This window comes from Kogia breviceps, chromosome 5 (assembly GCF_026419965.1).
Source record: "Kogia breviceps isolate mKogBre1 chromosome 5, mKogBre1 haplotype 1, whole genome shotgun sequence".
NCBI lineage: Eukaryota > Metazoa > Chordata > Mammalia > Artiodactyla > Physeteridae > Kogia > Kogia breviceps.
In genome coordinates, this window is record NC_081314.1 from 67,691,323 (window position 1) to 67,713,797 (window position 22,475).

General features: G+C 36.9%; 1 protein-coding gene across 4 annotated transcripts in view; it reads left to right on the forward strand.

The window, feature by feature from the left end:
- VPS8 (VPS8 subunit of CORVET complex) overlaps nt 1–22,475 on the forward strand; it is a 310,442-nt gene that overhangs the window by 18,255 nt on the left and 269,712 nt on the right. For all 4 annotated transcript variants that reach the window (XM_067034155.1, XM_067034154.1, XM_067034156.1 and 1 more), the window contains exons 5-7: nt 15,543–15,636; nt 20,053–20,085; nt 21,050–21,104. In XM_067034155.1, coding sequence (XP_066890256.1) covers nt 15,543–15,636; nt 20,053–20,085; nt 21,050–21,104 — 182 coding nt within the window. The remainder of the gene's footprint in view (nt 1–15,542; nt 15,637–20,052; nt 20,086–21,049; nt 21,105–22,475) is intronic.

The window sequence follows — 22,475 nt, forward strand, 5'->3', positions numbered from 1 at the left end:
CTTGTGAGTTTGATTAGGTCCCATTTGTTTACTTTTGTTTTTATTTCTGTTGCTTTGGGAGACTGACCTAAGAAAACACTGGTATGATTTATGTCAGAGAATGTTTTGCCTATATTCTCTTCTAGGAATTTTATGGTGTCATGTCTTATGTTTAAGTCTTTAAGCCATTTTGAGTTTATTTTTGTGCATGATGAGAGGATGTGTTCTAACTTCGTTGATTTACATGCACCTGTCCAACTTTGTCAGCACCAATAGCTGAAGAGACTGTCTTTTTCCTGTTTTATATTCTTGCCTCCTTTGTCAAAGATTAATTGACCATAGGTGTGTGGGTTTATTTCTGGGCTCTCTGGTTAAGCATTCATTTAAATCACACTTGCATACAGTATAGCCTGCTGAAGCTCTGCATAGGAAGTAGAAGGCCCACTCAGGTGGAAATAAAATGCTTGCTAGACCCTGAATATTTAGGCACTGTTGAGGGGAGAGGATAAAAAGGTGGACGACATGACGACTGTCTTCTGTACACCCAGTAGGAAGCTATAATAATAGCCAGGGACTCCCAGAAGCAGGAGAGCCCTTAGAGGGTGCACACATCACACCTGGTGAAAAGGGTCTTTGGTGGAAATGTGGCACTTGGTTTACCTCACCACCTTTCTGTTCCCTCACTCCTGCCTCCACCACCTTCCTCCTGCTCTCTAAGGACAGCTCCAGTATTTCTTCATTCCCTTGAAATGGGTTCAGAGGAGAGTCACAAAGATGATTAAAGATTTGGGAAAAGGACTTCTAACTCTCTATAACTTCATTTTGGCTGCTTTTCACCTTCTAAATTCTTGGATAGCACATGAAAAGAAAAGAGAAGTGGAGGAAGCATAATGTAAATACTTTATTGAGTTCATGTGTGACTTTAATGTTGATAAGTTGTTGGTGTATTTTTCCTCAACTTCTTAAATTTTGCCTGTGTCAGTGCTGTCTTCTTTAGGTTGTCAACTCTTGTGGGATAGGGGCCGTGGCTGGATATATTAACCTTTTCCTGACTTTCTTCTACAAATAAATAACTTAAACTTTTCCAGCTTTATTGAGATATAATTGACATGCAGTACTGTGTAGATTTAAGGTATACAATGTGATTTAAAAAATTTTTTTTTAAATTTAATTTTATTTATTATTTTATACAGCAGGTTCTTATTAGTCATCAATTTTATGCACATCAGTGTATACATGTGAATCTCAATCACCCAGTTCATCACCCCCCCACCCCCACCCCCACCCCCTGCTGCTTTCCCCCCTTGGTGTCCATACATTTGTTCTCTACATCTGTGTCTCAATTTCTGCCTGCAAACCGGTTCATCTGTACCATTTATCTAGGCTCCACATATATGCGTTAATATACGATATTTGTTTTTCTCTTTCTGACTTACTTCACTCTGTATGACAGTCTCTAGATCAATCCACATCTCAACAAATGACCCAATTTCGTTCCTTTTTATGGCTGCGTAATATTCCATTGTATATATGCACCACATCTTCTTTATCCATCCGTCATTGCTTCCATGACCTGGCTATTGTAAATAGTGCTGCAGTGAACATTGGGGTGCATGTGTCTTTTTGAATTATGGTTTTCTCTGGGTATATGCCCAGTAGTGGGATTGCTGGATAATATGGTAGCTCTATTTTTGGTTTTTTAAGGAACCTCCATAGTGGCTGTATCAATTTACATTCCCACCAACAGTGCAAGAGGGTTCCCTTTTCTCCACACCCTCTCCAGCATTTGTTGTTTGTAGATTTTCTGATGATGCCCATTCTAACTGGTGTGAGTTGATAGCTCATTGTAGTTTTGATTTGCATTTCTTTAATAATTACTGATGTTGAGCAGCTTTTCATGTGCTTCTTGGCCGTCTGTAGGTCTTCTTTGGAGAAATGCCTATTTAGGTCTTCTGCCCATTTTTGGATTGGGTTGTTTGTTTTTGTGATATTGAACTGCATGAGCTGTTTATATATTTTGGAGATTCATCCTTTGTCAGTTGCTTCATTTGCAAATATTTTCTCCCATTCTCAGGGTTGTCTTTTCGTCTTCTTTATGGTTTCCTTTGCTGTGCAAAAGCTTTGAAGTTTCATTAGGTCCCATTTGTTTATTTTTGTTTTTATTTCCATTACTCTAGGAGGTGCATCAAAAAAGATCTTGCTGTGATTTATGTCAAAGAGTGTTCTTCCTATGTTTTCCTCTAAGAGTTTTATAGTGTCTACTCTTACATTTAGGTCTCAAATCCATTTTGAGTTTATTTTTGTGTATGGTGTTAGGGAGTGTTCAAATTTCATTCTTTTACACGTAGCTGTCCAGTTTTCCCAGCACGACTTAGTGAAGAGACTGTCTTTTTTCCATTGTATATCCTTGCCTCCTTTGTCATAGATTAGTTGATCATAGGTGCGTGGGTTTATCTCTGGGCTTTCTATCTTGTTCCATTGATCTATGTTTCTGTTTTTGTTCCAGTACCATATTGTCTTGATTACTGTAGCTTTGTAGTATAGTCTGAAGTCGGGAGTCTGAATCCTCCCACTCCATTTTTTTCCCTCAAGACTGCTTTGGCTATTCGGGGTCTTTTGTGTCTCCATACAAATTTTAAGATTTTTTTGTTCTAATTCTGTATAAAATGGCATTGGTAATTTGATAGGGATTGCATTGAATCTGTAGATTGCTTTGGGTAGTATAGTCATTTTCACAATATTGATTCTTCCAATCCAAGAACATGGTATATCTCTCCATCTATTTGCATCATCTTTAATTTCTTTCATCACTGTCTTATAGTTTTCTGTATATAGGTCTTTTGTCTCCCTAGGTAGGTTTATTCCTAGGTATTTTATTCTTTTTGTTCTAATTGTAAATGGGAGTGTTTCCTTAATTTCTCTTTCAGATTTTTCATTAGTGTATAGGAATGCAAGAGACTTCTGTGCATCAATTTTGTATCCTGCAACTTTACCAAATTAATTGACTAGGTCTAGTAGTTTTCTGGTGGCATTTTTAGGATTCTCTATGTATAGTATATTGTCATCTGCAAACAGTGACAGTTTAATGTCTTCTTTTCTAATTTGTATTCCTTTTATTTCTTTTTCTTCTCTGATTGTGGTGGCTAGGACTTCCAAAACTATGTTGAATAATAGTGGTGAGAGTGGACATCCTTGTCTTGTTCCTGATCTTAGAGGAAATGCTTTCAGTTTTTCACCATTGAGAATGATGTTTGCTGTGGGTTTGTCATATATGGCCTTTATTATGTTGAGTAGGTTCTCCCTATGCCCACTTTCTGGAGAGTTTTTATCATAAATAGGTGTTGAATTTTGTCAAAAGCCTTTTCTGCATCTATTGAGTTGATCATATGGTTTTTATTCTTCAGTTTGTTAATATGGTGTATCACATTGATTGATTTGCATATATTGAAGAATCCTTGCATCCCTGGGATAAATCCCACTTGATCATGGTGTATGATCCTTTTAATGTGTAGTTGGATTCTGTTTGCTAGTATTTTGAGGATTTTTGCATCTATATTCATCAGTGATATTGGTCTCTAATTTTCTTTTTTTGTAGTATCTTTGCTGGTTTTGGTGTCAGGGTGATGGTGGCCTCATAGAATGAGTTTGGGAGTGTTCCTTCCTCCACAATTTTTTGGCAGAGTTTGAGAAGGATGGGTGTTAGCTCTTCTTGAAATATTTGATAGAATTCACCTGTGAAGCCGTCTGGTCCTGGACTTTTGTTTGTTGGAAGATTTTTAATCACAGTTTCAATTTCATTACTTGTGATTGGTCTGTTCATATTTTCTATTTCTTCCTGGTTCAGTCTTGGAACGTTATACCTTTCTAAGAATGTGTCCATTTCTTCCAGGTTCTCCATTTTATTGACCTAGAGTTGCTTGTAGTAGTCTCTTAGGATGCTTTGTATTTCTGTGGTGCCTGTAACTTCTCCTTTTTCATTTCTAATTTTATTGATTTGAGTCCTCTCTGTCTTTTTCTTGATGAATCTGATTAATGGTTTATCAATTTTGTTTATCTTCTCAAAGAACCAGCTTTTAGTGTTATTGATCTTTGCTACTGTTGTCTTTGTTTCGATTTTATTTATTTCTCCTCTGATCTTTATAATTTCTTTCCTTCTGCTAACTTTGGGTTTTGTTTGTTTTTCTTTCTCTAGTTCCTTTAGGTGTAAGGTTAGATTGTTTATTTGAGATTTTTCTTCTTTCTTGAGGTAGGGTTGTATAGCTATACACTTCCCTCTTAGAACTGCTTTTCCTGCATCCCATAGGTTTTGGATCATTGTGTTTTCATTGTCATTTGTCTCTAGGTATTTTTTGATTTTCTCTTTGATTTCTTCAGTGATCTCTTGGTTATTTAGTAGTGTATTGTTTCGCCTCCATGTGTTTGTGTCTTTTACGTTTTTTCCCCTGTAATTCATTTCTAATCTTATAACGTTGTAGTCAGAAAAGATGCTTGATATGATTTCAGTTTTCTTAAATTTACTGAGGCTTGATTTGTGACCCAAGATGTGATCTATCCTGTAGATGTTCTGTGTGCACTTGAGAAGAAAGTGTAATCTGTTTTTGGATGGAATGTCCTGTAAATATCAATTAAATCTATCTGGTCTATTGTGTCATTTAAAGCTTCTGTTTCCTTATTTATTTTTATTTTGGATGATCTGTCAATTGGTGTCAGTGAGGTGTTAAAGTCCCCCACTATTATTGTGTTACTGTGGATTTCCTGTTTTATAGTTGTTAGCAGTTGCCTTATGTATTGAGGTGCTCCTATGTTGGGTGCATATATATTTATAATTGTTATATCTTCTTCTTGGATTTATCCATTGATCATTATGTAGTGTCCTTCCCTGTCTCTTGTAACATTCTTTATTTTAAAGTCTATTTTATTGGATATGAGTATTGCTACTCTGGCTTTCTTTTGATTTCCATTTGCATGAAATATCTTTTTCCATCCCCTCAATTTCAGTCTGAATGTGTCCCTGCGTCTGAAGTGGGTCTCTTGTAGACAGTATATATATGGGTCTTGTTTTTGTATCCATTCAGCCAGTCTGTGTCTTTTGGTTGGAGCATTTAATCCGTTCACATTTAAGGTAAGTATCAATATATATGTTCCTATGACCATTCCTTAATTGTTTTGGGTTTGTTTTTGTAGGTCCTTTTCTTTTCTTATGTTTCCTTCCCACTTAGAGAAGTTCCTTTAGCATTTGTTGTAGAGCTGGTTTGGTGGTGCTGAATTCTCTTAGCTTTTGCTTGTCTGTAAAGGTTTTGATTTCTCCATTGAATCTGAATGAGATCCTCACTGGGTAGAGTAATCTTGGTTGTAGGTTCTTCCCTTTCATCACTTTAAGTATATCATGTCACTCCCTTCTGGTTTGTAGAGTTTCTGCTGAGAAATTAGCTCTTAACCTTATGGGTGTTCCCTTATATGTAATTTGTTGTTTTTCCCTTGCTGCTTTTAATATATTTTTCTGTCCTTAATTTTTGCCAATTTGATTACTGTGTGTCTCAACATTTTTCTCCTTGGGTTTACCCGGTATGGGACTCTCTGCGCTTCCTGGACTTGGGTGGCTATTTCCTTTCCCATGTTAGGGAAGTTTTTGACTATAATCTCTTCAAATACTTTCTCTGGTCCTTTCTCTCTCTCTTCTCCTTCTGTGACCCCTATAATGCGAATGTTGTTGCGTTTAATGGTGTCCCAGAGGTCTCTTAGGCTGTCTTCATTTCTTTTCATTCTTTTTTCTTTATTCTGTTCCACAGCAGTGAATTCCACCATTCTGTCTTCCAGGTCACTTTTCTGTTCTTCTGTCTCAGTTATTCTGCTATTGATTCCTTCTAGTGTAGTTTTCATTTCAGTTATTGTATTGTTCATCTCTGTTTGTTCTTTAATTCTTCTAGGTCTTTGTTAAACATTTCTTGCATCTTCTCGATCTTTGCCTCCATTCTTTTTATGAAGTCCTGGATCATCTTCACTATCATTATTCTGAATTCTTTTTCTGGAAGGTTTCCTATCTTCACTTCTTCATTTAGTTGTTTTTCTGGGGTTTTATCTTGTTCCTTCATCTGGTACATAGCCCTCTGCCTTCTCATCTTGTCTGTCTTTCTGTGAATGTGTTTTTTGTTCCACAGGCTGCACGATTGTAATTCTTCTTGCTTCTGCTGTCTGCCCCCTGTGTGATTCTTTGATATATGTATATATTGTGAAATGATTACTACAGAATCGTTACTTATCACCTCACATAATTAGCCGGTTTTTTTTTTTTTTTTTTTTGCACTGGGAACATGTAAGATCTACTTTCTTAGCAACTTTCAAGTATATAACACAGTGTTTTTATAGTCACCATGCTGTATATTAGATCCCCAGAACTTACTCATATTAAAACTGGAAGTTTTTACCCTTTGACCAGCATCTCTGTATTTCCACCTGCCCCTGGATGTCAATATTTTAGTCTCTGTTTCTGTAGTTTGGCTTTTTAAAATTCCACTATAAGATCATACAGTATTTGTCCTGCTCTGTCTGACTTATTTTTTGTAACATAATGCCCTCAAGGTCCATCAGTGTTGTCGCAAATGGCAGGATTTCCTTCTTTCTCATGGCTGAATAATATTCCATTTTGTGTGTGTGTGTGTATGTATGTGCGTACACATCTGTATCCATTCATCTCTAGATGGACATTTAACTTAGGTGGTTTCTGTATCTTGGCTATTTTGAATAATGCTGCAATGAACATAAGAGTGCAGGTACCTCTTTGAGATAGTGATTTTGTTTTCTTTGAATATACAACCCAAAAGTGGGATTGCTGGCTCACATGGTAGTTCTAGTTTTAATTATTTGAGGGACCTCCATGCTGTTTTCCATAGTGACCGCACCAATTTACATTCCCACCAACAGAGTCTGGGGATTCCTTTCTCTCTGCATCCTCACAAACGTTTATCTTTTGTTTTTTTGATAACAGCCATACTAATGGATATGAGATGATATCTCATTGTGGTTTTCATATGCATTTCCCTGATGATTAGTGATGTTGAGCACCTTTTCATGTACCTGTTAGCCATCTGTATGTGTTCCCTGGAAAAATGCCTATTTAGGTCCTCTGCGCATTTTTTTACTCAGATCGTTTTTTGCTCTTTTTTTTTTTAACATCTTTATTGGAGTATAATTGCTTTACAATGGTGTGTTAGTTTCTGCTTTACAACAAAGTGAATCAGTTATACATATACATATGTTCCCATATCTCTTCCCTCTTGCGTCTCCCTCCCTCCCACCCTTCCTATCCCACCCCTCTAAGTGGTCACAAACCACCTAGCTGATCTCCCTGTGCCATGCGGCTACTTCTCACTAGCTATCCATCCTATGTTTGGTAGTGTATATATGTCCATGCCACTCTCTCACTTTGTCACAGCTTACCCTTCCCCCTCCCCATATCCTCAAGTCCATGATCTATTAGGTCTGTGTTTTATACCCGTCGTACCCCTAGTCTCTTCATGACTTCTTTTTTTTTTTAGATTCTATATACATGTGTTAGCATACGGTATTTTTTTTTTCTCCTTCTGACTTACTTCACTCTGTATGACAGACTCCAGGCCCATCCACCTCACTACAAATAACTCAGTTTAGTTTCTTTTTATGGCTAAGTAATATTCCATTATATATATGTGCCACATCTTCTTTATCCATTCATATGTTGATGGACACTTAGGTTGCTTCCATGTCCTGGCTATTGTAAATAGAGCTTCAGTGAACATTTTGGTACATGACTCTTTTTGAATTATGGTTTTCTCAGGTTATATGCCCAGTAGTGGGATTGCTGGGTCATATGGTAGTTCTATTTATAGTTTTTAAAGGAACCTCCATACTGTTCACCATAGTGGCTGTATCAATTTACATTTCCACCAGCAGTGCAAGAGTGTTCCCTTTTCTCCACACCCTCTCCAGCATTTATTGTTTCTAGAGTTTTTGATGATGGTCATTCTGACTGGTGTGAGATGATATCTCATTGTAGTTTTGATTTGCATTTCTCTAATGATTAACGATGTTGAACATTCTTTCATGTGTTTGTTGGCAGTCTGTATATCTTCTTTGGAGAAATGTCTATTTAGGTCTTCTGACCATTTTTGGATTGGTTTGTTTATTTTTTTTGTTACTGAGTTGCACAATTTGCTTGTAAATTTTGGAGATTAATACTTTGTCACTTGCTTCATTTGTGACTATTTTCTCCCATTCTGAGGGTTGTCTTTTGGTCTTGTTTTTGGTATCCTTTACTGTGCAAAAGCTTTTAAGTTTCATTAGGTCCCATTTGTTTATTTTTGTTTTTGTTTCCATTTCTCTAGGAGGTGTGTCAAAAAGGATCTTGCTACGATTTATGTCATAGAGTGTTCTGCCTATGTTTTCCTCTAAAAAGTTTGATAGTGTCTGGCCTTACATTTAGGCCTTTAACCCATTTTGAGTTTATTTTTGTGTATGGTGTTAGGGAGTGTTCTAATTTCATACTTTTACATGTACCTGTCTAGTTTTCCCAGCACCACTTATTGAAGAGGCTGTCTTTTCTCCACTGTATATTCTTGCCTCCTTTATCAAAGATAAGGTGAACATATGTGTGTGGGTTTATCTCTGGGCTTTCTATCCTGTTCCATTGATCTGTATTTCTGTTTTTGTGTCAGTACCATACTGTCTTGATTACTGTAGCTTTGTAGTATAGTCTGAAATCAGGGAGCCTGATTCCTCCAGATCCATTTTTTGTTCTCAAGATTGCTTTGGTTATTCGGGGTCTTTTGTGTTTCCATACACATTGTGAAATTTTTTGTTCTAGTTCTGTAAAAAATGCCAATGGTAGTTTGATAGGGATTGCATTGAATCTGTAAATTGCTTTCGGTAGTAGAGTCATTTTCACAATGTTGATTCTTCCAATCCAAGAACATGGTATATCTCTCCATCTATTGGTATCATCTTTCATTTCTTTCATCAGTGTCTTATAGTTTTCTGCATACAGGTCTTTTGTCTCCTTAGGTAGGTTTATTCCTAGATATTTTATTCTTTTTGTTGCAATGGTAAATGGGAGTGTTTTCTTAATTTCACTTTCAAATTTTTCATCATTAGTGTATAAGAATGCCAGATATTTCTGTGCCTTAATTTTGTATACTGCTACTTTACCAAATTCATTGATTAGCTCTAGTAGTTTTCTGGTAGCATCTTTAGGATTCTCTATGTATAGTATCATGTCATCTGCAAACAGTGACAGCTTTACTTCTTTTCAGATTTGGATTCCTTTTATTTCTTTTTCTTCTCTGATTGCTGTGTCTAGAACTTCCAAAACTACGTTGAATAAGAGTGGTGAGAGTGGGCAACCTTGTCTTGTTCCTGATCTTAGTGGAAATGGTTTCAGTTTTTCACCACTAAGGACGATGTTGGCTGTGGGTTTGTCATATATGGCCTTTATTATGTTGAGGAAAGTTCCCTCTATGCCTACTTTCTGCAGGGTTTTTATCATAAATGGGTGTTGAATTTTGTCAAAAGCTTTCTCTGCTTCTGTTGAGATGATCATATGGTTTTTCTCCTTCAGTTTGTTGATATGGTGTATCATGTTGATTGAATTGCATATATTGAAGAATCCTTGCATTCCTGGAATAAACCCCACTTGATCATGGTGTATGATCCTTTTAATGTGCTATTGGATTCTGTTTGCTAGTATTTTGTTGAGGATTTTTGCATCTATGTTCGTCAGTGATATTGGCCTGTAGTTTTCTTTCTTTCTGGCATCTTTGTCTGGTTTTGGTATCAGGGTGATGGTGGCCTCATAGAATGAGTTTGGGAGTGTTCCTCCCTCTGCTGTCTTTTGGAAGAGTTTGAGAAGGATAGGTGTTAGCTCTTCTCTAAGTGTGTGATAGAATTCGCCTGTGAAGCCATCTGGTCCTGGGCTTTTGTTTGTTGGAAGATTTTAAATCACAGTTTCAATTTCAGTGCTTGTGATTGGTCTGTTCATATTTTCTATTTCTTCCTGGTTCAGTCTCAGCAGGTTGTGCATTTCTAAGAATTTGTCCATTTCTTCCAGATTGTCCATTTTATTGGCATACAGTTGTTTGTAGTAATCTCTCATGATCCTTTGTATTTTTGCAGTGTCCGTTGTTACTTCTTTTTCATTTCTAATTCTATTGATTTGAGTCTTCTCCCTTTTTTTCTTGATGAGTCTGGCTAATGGTTTATCAATTTTGTTTATCTTCTCAAAGAACCAGCTTTTAGTTTTATTGATCTTTGCTATCGTTTTCTTCATTTCTTTTTCATTTATTTCTGATCTGATCTTTATGATTTCTTCCCTTCTGCTAAATTTTGGGGTTTTTTTGTTCTTCTTTCTCTAATTGCTTTAGGTGCAAGGTTAGATTGTTTATTCGAGATGTTTCCTGTTTCTTAAGGTAGGATTGTATTGCTATAAACTTCCGTCTGAGAACTGCTTTTGCTGCATCCCATAGGTTTTGGGTTGTCGTGTCTCCATTGTCATTTGTTTCTAAGTATTTTTTGATTTCCTCTTTGATTTCTTCAGTGATCACTTGGTTATTAAGTAGTGTATTGTTTAGCCTCCATGTGTTTGTACTTTTTACAGATCTTTTCCTGTAATTGATATCTAGTCTCATAGCATTGTGGTCAGAAAAGATAATTGATATGATTTTAATTTTCTTAAATTTACCAAGGCTAGATTTGTGAGTCAAGATATGATCTATCCTGGAGAATGTTTCATGAGCACTTGATATAAATGTGTATTCTATTGTTTTTGAATGGAATGTCTTATAAATATCAATTAAGTCTGTCTTGTTCAGTGTATCATTTAAAACTTGTGTTTCCTTATTTATTTTCATTTTGGATGATCTGTCCATTGGTGAAAAGGGGTGTTAAAGTCCCATATTATGATTGTGTTACTGTCCATTTCCCCTTTTATGACTGTTAGTATTTGCCTTATGTATTGAGGTGCTTCTTCTCTGTTGGGTGCATAAATACTTGCAATTGTTGTATCTTCTTTATGGATCGATCCCTTCATCATTATGTAGTGTCCTTCTTTGTCTCTTGTAATAGTCTTTATTTTAAAGTCTGTTTTGTCTGATATAATTGCTGCTCCAGCTTTCTTCTTATTTCCATTTGCATGGAATATCTTTTTCCATCCCCTCACTTTCGGTCTGTATGTGTCCCTAGGTCTGAAGTGGGTCTCTTATAGACAGCATATATATGGATCTTGTTTTTGTATCCATTCAGCCAGTTTGTGTCTTTTGGTGGGAGCATTTAGTCCATTTACATTTAAGGTAATTATCGATATGTTTGTTCCTATTACCATTTATTTAATTGTTTTGGGTTTGTTCTTGTAGGTCTTTTCCTTCTCTTGTGTTTCTTGCCTAGAGAAGTGCCTTTAGTATTTGCTGTAAAGCTGGTTTGGTGGTGCTGAACTCTCTCAACTTTTGCTTGTCTGTAGAGGTTTTAATTTCTCCATCAAATCTGAATGAGATCCTTGCTGGGTAGAGTCATCTTAGTTGTAGGTTTTTCTCTTTCTGCTGAAAGATTAGCTGTTAAGCTTATGGTTAACATAACAAAACCTTTTGGGGATTCCCTTGTGTGTTATTTGTTGTTCTTCCATTGCTGCTTTTAATATGTTTCCTTTGTATTTAATTTTTGATAGTTTGATTAATATGTTTCTTGGCGTGTTTCTCCTTGGATTTATCCTGCATGGGACTCTCTGTGCTTCCTGGACTTGATTAACTAATTCCTTTCCCACATTAGGGAAGTTTTCAACTGTAATCTCTTCAAATATTTTCTCAGTCCCTTTCTTTTTCTCTTCTCCTTCTGGGACCCCTATAATTCAAATTTTTGTGTGTTTAATGTTGTCCCAGAGGTCTCTGAGACTGTCCTCAGTTGTTTTCATTCTGTTTTCTTTATTCTGCTCTGCAGTAGTTATTTCCACTATTTTATCTTCCAGGTCACTTATCCGTTCTTCTGCCTCACTTATTCTGCTGTTGATCCCTTCTAGAGTATTTTAAATTTCATTTATTGTGTTGTTCATCATTCCTTGTTTCCTCTTTAGTTCTTCTAGTTTCTTGTTAAATGTTTCTTGCATTTTGTCTATTCTATTTCCAAGATTTTGGAACAAAAATCTAGGATAAAATAAAGTTATTAAAATAAAAAATAATTATTAAGAAAAATTTTAAAAGTAAAAAAAAAAAAAATGGTACAGTCAGAACCCTAGGACAAATGGTGAAAGCAAAGCTATACAGACAAAATCTCACACAGCAGCAGACACATGTACACTCACAAAAAGAGAAAAAGGGGAAAATAATAATATATCTTGCTCCCAAAGTCCACCTCCTCAACTTGGGTTGAATCGCTGTCTATTCAGGTTTTCTACAGATGCAGGGCACTTCAAGTTGATTGTGGAGCTTTAATCAGCTGCTTCTGAGGCTGCTGGGAGAGACCTCCCCCTCTCCTCTTTGTTCGCACAGCTCCTGCATTTCGGCTTTTGACTTGGCCCCATGTCTGCGTGTAGGTTGCCCGAGGGCATCTGCTCTTCGCTCAGACAGCACGGGGTTAAAGGAGCAGCTGATTCGGGGGCTCTGGCTCAGGCCGGGGGGAGGGAGGTGTCCGGATGAGGGGCGAGCCTGTGGCGGCAGAGGCCAGCGTGACATCGTACCAGCCTGAGGTGCACCGTGCGTTCTCCCGGGGAAGCTGTCCCTGGATCCTGGGACCCTGGCAGTGGCGAGCTGCACAGGCTTCCTGGAGGGGAGTTGTGGAGAGTGACCTGTGCTCGCACACAGGCTTCGTGGTGGCAGCAGCAGCAGCCTTAGTGTCTCATGCCCGTCCCTGGGGTCCACGCTGATAGCCGCGGCTCACACCCGTTTCTGGAGCTCCTTTAAGTGGCGCGCTTAATCCCCTCTACTCGCGCCCCAGGAAGCAAAGAGGGAAGAAAAGGTCTCTTGCCCCTTCAGCAGCTCCAGACTTCTCCCGGACTCCATCCCGGCTAGCCGTGGTGCACTAACCCCTTCAGGCTGTGTTCACGCAGCCAACCCCAGTCCTCCTCTCCCAGCATCCGACCGAAGCCCGAGCCTCAGCTTCCAGCCCCCGTCCGCCCCGGTGGGTGAGCAGACAAGCCTCTCTGGCTGGTGAGTGCTGGTTGGCACCGATCCTCTGCGGGAATCTCTCTGCTTTGCCTTCCACACCCTGTTACTGCGCTCTCCTCCGTGTCTCTGAAGCTTCCCCCTCTGCCACCCGCAGTCTCCGCCCACGAAGGGGCTTCTAGTGTGTGCAAAGCTTTCCTCCTTCACAGCTCCCTCCCACTGGTGCGTGTCCCCTCCCTATTCTTTTTTCTCTGTTTATTCTTTTTTCTTTTGCCCTACCCAGGTACGTGGGGAGTTTCTTGCCTTTTGGAAGGTCTGAGGTCTTCTGCCAGCGCTACTTGGGTGGTGTTCTGTAGGAGTTGTTCCACGTGTAGATGTATTTCTGATGTGTCTGTGGGGAGGAAGGTGATCTCCGCATCTTACTCTTCCGCCATCTTCTCTAGCCCCCGTTTTTTTGGTCTTGAGTTATAAGAGTTCTTTATATATTTTGGTTATCCATCCCTTATGGAGTTAATGGTATGCAGATATTTTTTCCTATTCCATAGGTTGCCTTTTCATTTTTTGATTGTTTCTTTAGCTGTGCAGAAGATTTTTAGTTTGATGTAGTCCCATTTATATATATTTATATATATTATATGTATATCTGCTTTTGTTGCTTGCGTTTTCGGTGTCATACATAACCAAAAAATTGCTGCCAGTACCACTGTCAAGGAGGTTTTTCCCTTTGTTTTTTTCTAAGAGTTTTGTCGTTTCAGGTCTTATGTTTAAGTATTTAATCTGTTTAATCTTCGTGAGTGGTATAAGGTAAGGGTACAGTTTCATTCTTCTGTATGTGATTACCCAGTTTTCCTAGCACCATTTATTGGAGAGAATATTCTTTCCTCATTGAGTGTTCTTGGCTCCTTTTTCAAATATTAGTTGACAGTATATGCAAGTGGTTATTTCTGGGCTCTCTATTTTGTTTGTTGATCTATGTGTCTTTTTAAATGCTAGTGCCATCCTGTTTTGATTACTGTAGCTTGAAATAGAGTTTGAAATCAGGGAGTGTTATGCCTCCAGCTTTGGTGTTCTTTCTCAAGGTTACTTTGACTGATTTGGATCAGTTGTGTTTCTATAAACTAACAATGAAATATATAAAGTAATAAAAATCTCATTTACAATGGGATCAAAAGCAATAAAATACTTAGGAATAAGTTTAGGAACAAGGAGGTGAAAGAGCTGTACACAGAAAATTATAAGAATTGATGAATGAAATTAAAAAACACAAATGGAAAGATATGCCATGTTCATGGATTAATTAAAATGTTCATACTACCCATAGCCATGTATAGATTCAGTGCAATCCCTATCAAAATCTCAATAACATTTTTCACAGAAAAAACAATCCTAAAATTTGTATGGAACCATTATAACATAAATGTTTTGGATGATTTGTTCACTACCTGCTTAAAAGCTGTGGTGTATTCTTTTTGCCTAGATAGTAATGTCAGAACTGCTTTGCATGGCATCAGTCTGAACCCTGCTTACCATTTTGACATAATCTCTGAGCACTTCCACTCCTGTCCTCCTGGTCCATGCCTTTTGTGTACTCACATTCCCCACACACTGTGCACCATTACATCTTCATATTTTTGCTTGTGCTTTTTTGTTGTCTGACAGACTCCTAGTTATCTATCAAGGCCAGCTCAAATGCCTTTTCTTTTCTATAGCTGTCCGTAATAGCTCCCTAATAAACAGGATTAAACTCTTCATTTTGTTTCTATAGTACTTTATTTATTTTTCTTTTCTAACATTTATCCTTTAATTTAAGAGTGAGTTACTCATTAGTCCCTCTAGCTAGGATATGAGGTCCTTGAGAGTAGGAACTTTGACCTTCTTATTTTTGTATCCCCAGAACATATGTTTAGTCACATAGAGTAGGTGTTCAATGTTTGGTAAAAGTTTAAAAATTATTTTTTGTACAGTGATGAGTAGGTTAAGTGAAAGGAGCATCAGAGAATGAGTAATGAGTAGGGAATTTGAGGCAGTTGATTGGGAGAGTGTCATTATAGACAACAGGAGAGCAAGAAAGGTGGTAAAGGTGGAAGACAGGTAGAGGTAATGTAGACATGTGAGCAGGGATGCTCTATAGGCAACCTTCTGATGAGTAGCAAAACTTCTTGCTGTATTTCTTAAGGTGGGTAAGGAACAGGTTGAATCAGTGAAAAAGAAATGGTGGCTTTATTCATTTTCCTGCTTGTGCTTCTCTGAGGTTCAGGGTGGATTCAGTACATTTTAACGTGAGACTGTTAGACTTTATACCTCTTTGCAAACCAGAGCTAACAAAGTAATACAGTGTTTTATGCTTTTCTCGTTTTTATTTTTTCTTATTTCAAAGTTTTAAAGACCCTGCCTTTTCAATTTCTTTTTTCCAATTCTTAAACATTTTCCTTTTTTTTTCTTTTTAAGAAAGAAGAAATTACCTGATTCTTTTTCACTCCATGGATCAGTTATGAGACATTCACTTTTGAAGGGAATTTCTGCCCAAATAGTGTCTGCAGCTGTAAGTATTTTGTTCTCTTCCCCCAGCTTTATAACCCGCAATGGCATAATGAAGTAGGAATGAGCATAAAACAAAGCACAGCACTTCTCTTGGCCTGAGGCTTAAGGAAAATAGAATCTGGCTTTCATGGGTTTTGTGTGATTATTTTTGACTCATAAGACATAGCTACACATCTTGACATAGAAATTAGTGCAGCCATGAAATAAAGGTCTGCCCAGAGTCTCGGGTGTGCCTAAATGAAATATGGCAGCAAGCCTAAAAGAAACACTATCTGCTTTTTCTTTGAATTCCTTTTCAGTTTAGTTGCCGTCTTGTGTATTTGGTTGAGGTAGAGTGCTTGTTTTTTTTAGTCTTTTCATATGGAGAAATGATTCATCAGAATCTTTTACAACTGAGTGATTTTTTAATAATTCACAAAAGTCTTCATGTACCTTATTTCATATACTCTTACAACTTTGAAAGTAGAGAAAGCCATATCCTATTTTACAAATGAGAAGACAGGCTCAGAGAGGTGACATTAACTTGTCTTACATCATTGGGTTAGGAGATAGCAGAGCAGTTACTCAAAATTGGGGTTTTTGGCTCCAAGTCTAGTGCTTCTTTGTTGTGAAATGAGGGTGGTATTGAATGTGGCCAGTGTATAATAGCTGGAACAGAATATCTGTGTCTTTTTTGAAAATGATTTAGAGTACTGTGTTTAGTGCAGAAATATTTAATAGTCCGTCAGGACAATAGATGCTGATTCTGGTATGTTTTATCAAATTTTCCTTTGGCCTCAAGGCCTGTAGTTTTACGCAGTCTTTCAGTTTTGGTTTTCTGAATTCAGTATATAGATTCTATAAATAATAATAGTAATAATAATGATGATGGTGGCAAATTCATACCCCAGGAACTTTGATATGTTTTTATGTTCTTTTCCTGGAGTTTAATTAGTATTTTGCATATTCAGTTTGGACAAAGTTTTGATTTTTCACAAGGGTAAGAGACTGGTACAGAAGTGGCATCATGACACCATAACCACATTGTAATTTTCAGGTTTATTAGAGAAAGCTCTTATTGCACAAACCAAACCAAACCAAACCAAACACAAAAAACACACACAAACCCCCCCAAAAAAACAACAACCAAAAAACCCCCCAAAGAAACAATTTTAAAAAAAGTGTTTTCTGCGGGCAGTTGGTATACCCTGACCCAGCTCATATATCATGAAGTCAATTTAAATAGAGAGATAGTCAAGCAATGGAGGAAACCTGGGCAATTGTCCTTCCTCTTGTAGGTGGAGAGTAGCTCATATTTGCTAGAATGGGAACCACCTGTTGAGGATTACATTTCCATGACGTTTTCTGAATTTAATCCTTATGTAGGTGATGAAATTCATTCCTTTCAAAATCAAGATGAACCAGAACAGTCATTTGACCCACCTGTGCAGTTTTAAAAATATTTTGAATAATGGAGACTGAACTAAAACTCAGACATTGAACAATGATTAGATAAATCTGTTATTTAAAAGGGTTTCTCCTTTCTCTTGAAGAGGAGGGAAAAATTGTAATAAATCCCAGAGTGTTTGCATTCTGTTCTTATTTCATTGCCATGGCTGAGCTCCTTTGGTATGTTAAAATGAAAACTGCTTTTCTTGTGACAGTCTTCATACTCTGCTTTCCTAATTTTGGATTACCAGCTCAATTTAAATTGTATGCTTTTCTGTGATGGTTGGTTTATTAACATGTAAAGCTAGTTATATTTTGGGGTATCTCTCCTGAATGGCTGTTCCGTAATGCTTTCAGCCATGTGGATAGTGATGTTATTTAGGGCTGCCTAGGGCGTTGAACATCATGGCCTTGTAGTCTGAGCCTGGAGAACACTTAGGAGAGATGAAACTTTTGGAGTTGTGAACCTCATTGTTTAATTTTGGAATCCTCCTCAAAGTAATATGACATATGACTATATTTAAAATAGATTCAAATTAATTTTAAAGGATATTTATCATTTTATGATCACCTAAGATAATGGGGATACCTTAGCATAGTGTTTTTGTAAAATGTGTCCATTGTATAAGAATCTCCTAGTGTACTTATGAAAATACAGATTCCTGGGCACCATCCCAGACCTACTGAATTGGAATCTAGTTCTAGCAGTGTAGCTAGGGATTTTCATTTTAACGGGTATCCCAGGTGATTCTAATGCACCGTGGCTTTTGAGAATCACTATCCTAAGATGCCGTAACACCAGCACTAAAATTCTATTCATATATCCTCTAAATTGCTTCCCACATCTGTGGGTTTTATTTTTTTTAATTTTTATTTATTTATTTATTTATTTTGCGGTACGCGGGCCTCTCACCGCTGCGGCCTCTCCCGTTGCGGAGCACAGGCTCCGGACGCGCAGGCTCATTGGCCATGACTCACTGGTCCAGCCGCTCCGCGGCACGTGGGATCCTCCCGGACCGGGGCACGAACCTGCCCGTCCTGCATCGGCAGGCGGACTCTCAACCACTGCGCCACCAGGGAAGCCCCACCTGTGGGTTTTAGCTTTGAAAGCTGACTTCCGATTGCATTTTTCAGGTTCCATTTTGAATATAGTTTATGTTCTTCATCTGCTGGCTCATTCTTTTTCCCTGTCCAGGACACAAATCAATCATTTATCAAATATTTGTTGCATGTTTCTTTATTGTTCAGCATTATGTTAGGCATCCTTTACACACACACATCCACACAAAGTTGAGTGTATCCTACTATCCAGAACGTTGTACATAGCAGCATTGGTGATTGTTCTTCCTCATAGTTCCATGCCCTGTTGTAAGTTTTTTAAGTTAGTTCCTGGTAAGCTCTGTAAAGTTGGATATAATAGATTCTGCTTTCTGAGAGATTATAATAATGAATTGAGCACATTGACAGGGACAGACAGAAAAGAAATACAGAAGTGATCCAAAGAGCCTGGTCTGGGAATGGAAACCCTGAGTTTTAGACATAGCCTACCACTTCCTGAATAATTGTGGGCAAGTCAATTTAAGCTCTTTGAAACTTAATCTGAATCTTAAGAATCTTAATCTATTTTCTTAATCTGGAAAATCAGAATAATACTACTTGTTTGATCCATCTCTCCTGGTTTGAGTATCAAATAATGTGATAAATGCATTTGAAAGCTCTTTGCTACTACAGTTCTAATCATTGAAAGCCCTTGTTATTATTTAAAGCTACAGAAGTACCAAATATTAGTAGACACCCTTACATTTATAGGATACTTTACATTTAATTTGATCCTCAGGACAACTCATGGCGGTAGCTAGGGCAGTGTTTGCCTTTTCCGCAAACAAGTAAGGGGACTAATACTCAGAAGAGTTAGGTGGCTGTGCCAAGGTCACACAGTCACTGGTAAGGAGCTGGCACTAGCACTTAAGTTTTGATTTTCTTATTCTGACTGAATATACCCTGCTCTGGCTTTTATTTATTTATTTATATTTAAAAAATTATTTTATTTCTTTTTGCCTTTCATTTAAAAGTTTTTTTAAACATCTTTATTGGAGTATAATTGCTTTACAATGGTGTGTTGGTTTCTGCTATATAACAAAGTGAATCACCTATACATATACATGTATCCTCATATCTCCTCCCTCTTGCATCTCCCTCCCTCCTGCCCTCCTTATCCCACCCCTCTAGGTGGTCACAAAGCACCAAGCTGATCTCCCTGTGCTGTGCAGCTGCTTCCTACTAGCTATCTATTTTACATTTGGTAGTGTATGTATGTCCATGCCACTCTCTCACTTCGTCCCAGCTTACCCTTCCCCCTTCCCCAGTCCTCAAGTCCATTCTCGATGTCTGCATCTTTATTCCTGTCCTGCCCCTAGGTTCATCAGAACCAGTTTTTTTTTTTTTTTAGATTCCATATATATATATGTTAGCATACAGTATTTGTTTTTCTCTTTCTGACTTACTTCACTCTGTATGACAGACTGTAGGTCCATCCACCTCACTACAGATAACTCAGTTTTGTTTCTTTTTATGACTGATGGTTTTTATTTAGGGGTTATTTTATAATCTGCTGGGTGGGAAGCTCCTACTTAGAGGAAGAATGTCTTTAGTATATGTTTCCGTTTTTAAAATCTTTATGTACTCTTACCCTTGTGACCCATAGTACTTATAGTTTATTCACATTATTGAAAATAGAATCTCTTTCCTCTCTCTTTTCCTTTACATTTTCATTTATAATCAGTACCCTTCCTGAAACAGTAAAAGAAAATGATCTACTTTTGTGCTCTTTATATTTTGTTGGTATATACAACTTTTGTAGTTTCTCTTTTTTGGGGGCAAAAATGACGGTTCTACCTCTTGTAAAGAGGTAAAGAGAGGGCCTTATACCATTTTCTGCTTAAAAATGGGAATGTCTTTTCAAATACTTTTTTTTTTAAATTTTATTTAGGACAAAGTAGATGCTGGCTTGCCTACAGCAATTGTAAGTATACTTTAAATAATCCTTTAAAGGTAAGCTTTCTATTTGATCAGGTTTTCTTAGATTTATTCTTCCGATATTCAAAGTTATTACATAAATTTTGTGATAATTAATTCATGTCATTTACTGCCAGTAATCAGGTTTAAAATTTGTCCGTGTTGAATGTTCTCATTCTTTCTAGTGTATTGTTACTTTTCAGTTTTCTTTTTTTGTTTTGTTTTTTAAGAAAAATAATGATTAGCCTTTTCCCAATTTATTTGTATGTGGTACTACCCTGCCCAAATATATTTGCTCCTTCTGTGACTTGGCCTCGCTTTGGTTATAGGGAGTGGAAAACAGTGTTTGGTAAAATCACTTTGTGGTAAATAGTACACTTAACAGCTCTGAACTCCATTGCCAAGCCTGCCAAATAGTAAATCTGTGGAGTGATTATAGAGAACTGGGGATATTGAAAGCACACTAGTGCCCTCTTTTCTATTTTCAACTATTTCCAGCTGCCTCCTGTAGCTTTCTTATTAGACAGTCAATTGGTGAGGAAGTGGGCTGGGTTTTGAGTATTTCTGGTGCCTTTTGGCTCCTGTGAATAAGCTGGAGAAGGGCTTTCTTGTCCCTTTCCCATACCTCATAGGAGGCTCTTGGTTGGATAGCATAAGTGCCTCTTACTTTGTGTGGACCCCTGAATTTTTCAAAAAATTGCTTTAGAGGAAGTTAAGTGGCATGTTTTTGCCTATAATGTTGAACATATGATATTTTAATATTGTTACCCTTAGAGTGAATTTAGAGGGATTCCCAGAAATAAGATGTTCTGAGTTTCATTTCCTGTTTTGCCTCTTAGATGAAATTTTCCTTATTTATAATAGTTGGTATGTTATCTGGTGCCTAGAGGAAAGAAAACCAGCAAATTCAATTCTGATTATTTCAAGATCCTTGTAATGTCTTAAAATGTAATCTTCTCTTTTGTTCTCAGGCAGTGTCAAGTCTGATAGCAGTGGGTACATCTCATGGATTGACTTTAATATTTGGTAAATTTTCTAACTACTTTCCTTATTTTAAATATTAAGTATTTGGGTTTTTTAAATAATGTCTTTTAATCACAGTTTATATAGTAAACTTTATTTTTTTGACAAAAGCCAGAAAAACTTGAAAAGTAGCGGTTAGCATTTTTATAGTTAAAAATTACTTGACTCAGCTTCATTTGGTTGCTCATTGCAAGTTTATTTTCTTCTTTATGAATTTATAAGCTATCATATCATATCTTTTGACTCTCTGCAGACCTAGACAAAAAGGATATAAAATTGAGAGGTTGTCATTTTGTCTGCCTCTGGTTTGTGGTGGTGCTAATGTTTTATTCTAAATCATATCTGAGTAGTAGGTATTTGAAAAGATCTTCAGTGAAAGAGATTCCCAGGCTTTCTCAGTAATTTTCAGTAACTCTTACTGACAGTAAGTTTTGTTTTTCATTTACATTGTAAATCCCTCTAAACTGAAAAATTTTTAGCCCATAATCACTTTCTTTTTTTGGTTGAGAAGAGAACTTAGGTAGTTTTATTTGTATGGTAGGTGATAGTCCTAAGTATTTTCTCATTTTTTTTCCTCCGTGAGACTAAATAAACCTAGTTTTAATCTTTCTTTGCTTTTGCATTCAATACTATGAGCAGAACATTTTGTTCTGTTTACTTAAAAACTACTAGATAATATTTTCTCTAATATGTTCTCTATGGATCTTAAGTCTTTTGCAACTTTCTTAAATGGAATTCCTGATGACACTGTATTTTAGTAAGGACTCTACAGGATATTGTGTAAGGATTACGTGGGAAGGCCTTAATAGCAGAACCACAGTTTGATCTCTGTGGGCCTTGCATTTTTATTTATCATATGAGTGAATAGCTAGTTATTTTCCCTTGTTTTTGAACAATTTGACTTCCTATTTATAAATTTTCCATTATGTCAAAAGCCTTATTTATCATGTGTTTTTAACACCTAGTCTTTTCAAAGGCGATTGATATAAATAATAAAGTTTTATTGTTGGGGATGAGAAGAATGGAAACAAAAATGTAATTCTCTTGAGAGAACTTTAGAATTGATTCTTTAAACAATAATTTTTTCTTATTCCATAATATGTGTTCATAATAAAAAATTTAGATGAGCAAAAGGTTGAAGATACACCAAATTCTGCCATCCAGGAATAATTCCTAACATTTCTATATGGCCTTCTAATCTTTTTTCCTGTACATGTGTGTATATATATGTACACCCCCCCAAATGGTATCATGTTAATTTGTAACCTGCATTTTCATTATAATGAACATCTTTCCATGTGATTATTAGTCATCTGTAACATAATTTTTTTCTGTATTATTAGTTTTTTTTTAATTGAAGTATGATCGATTTAC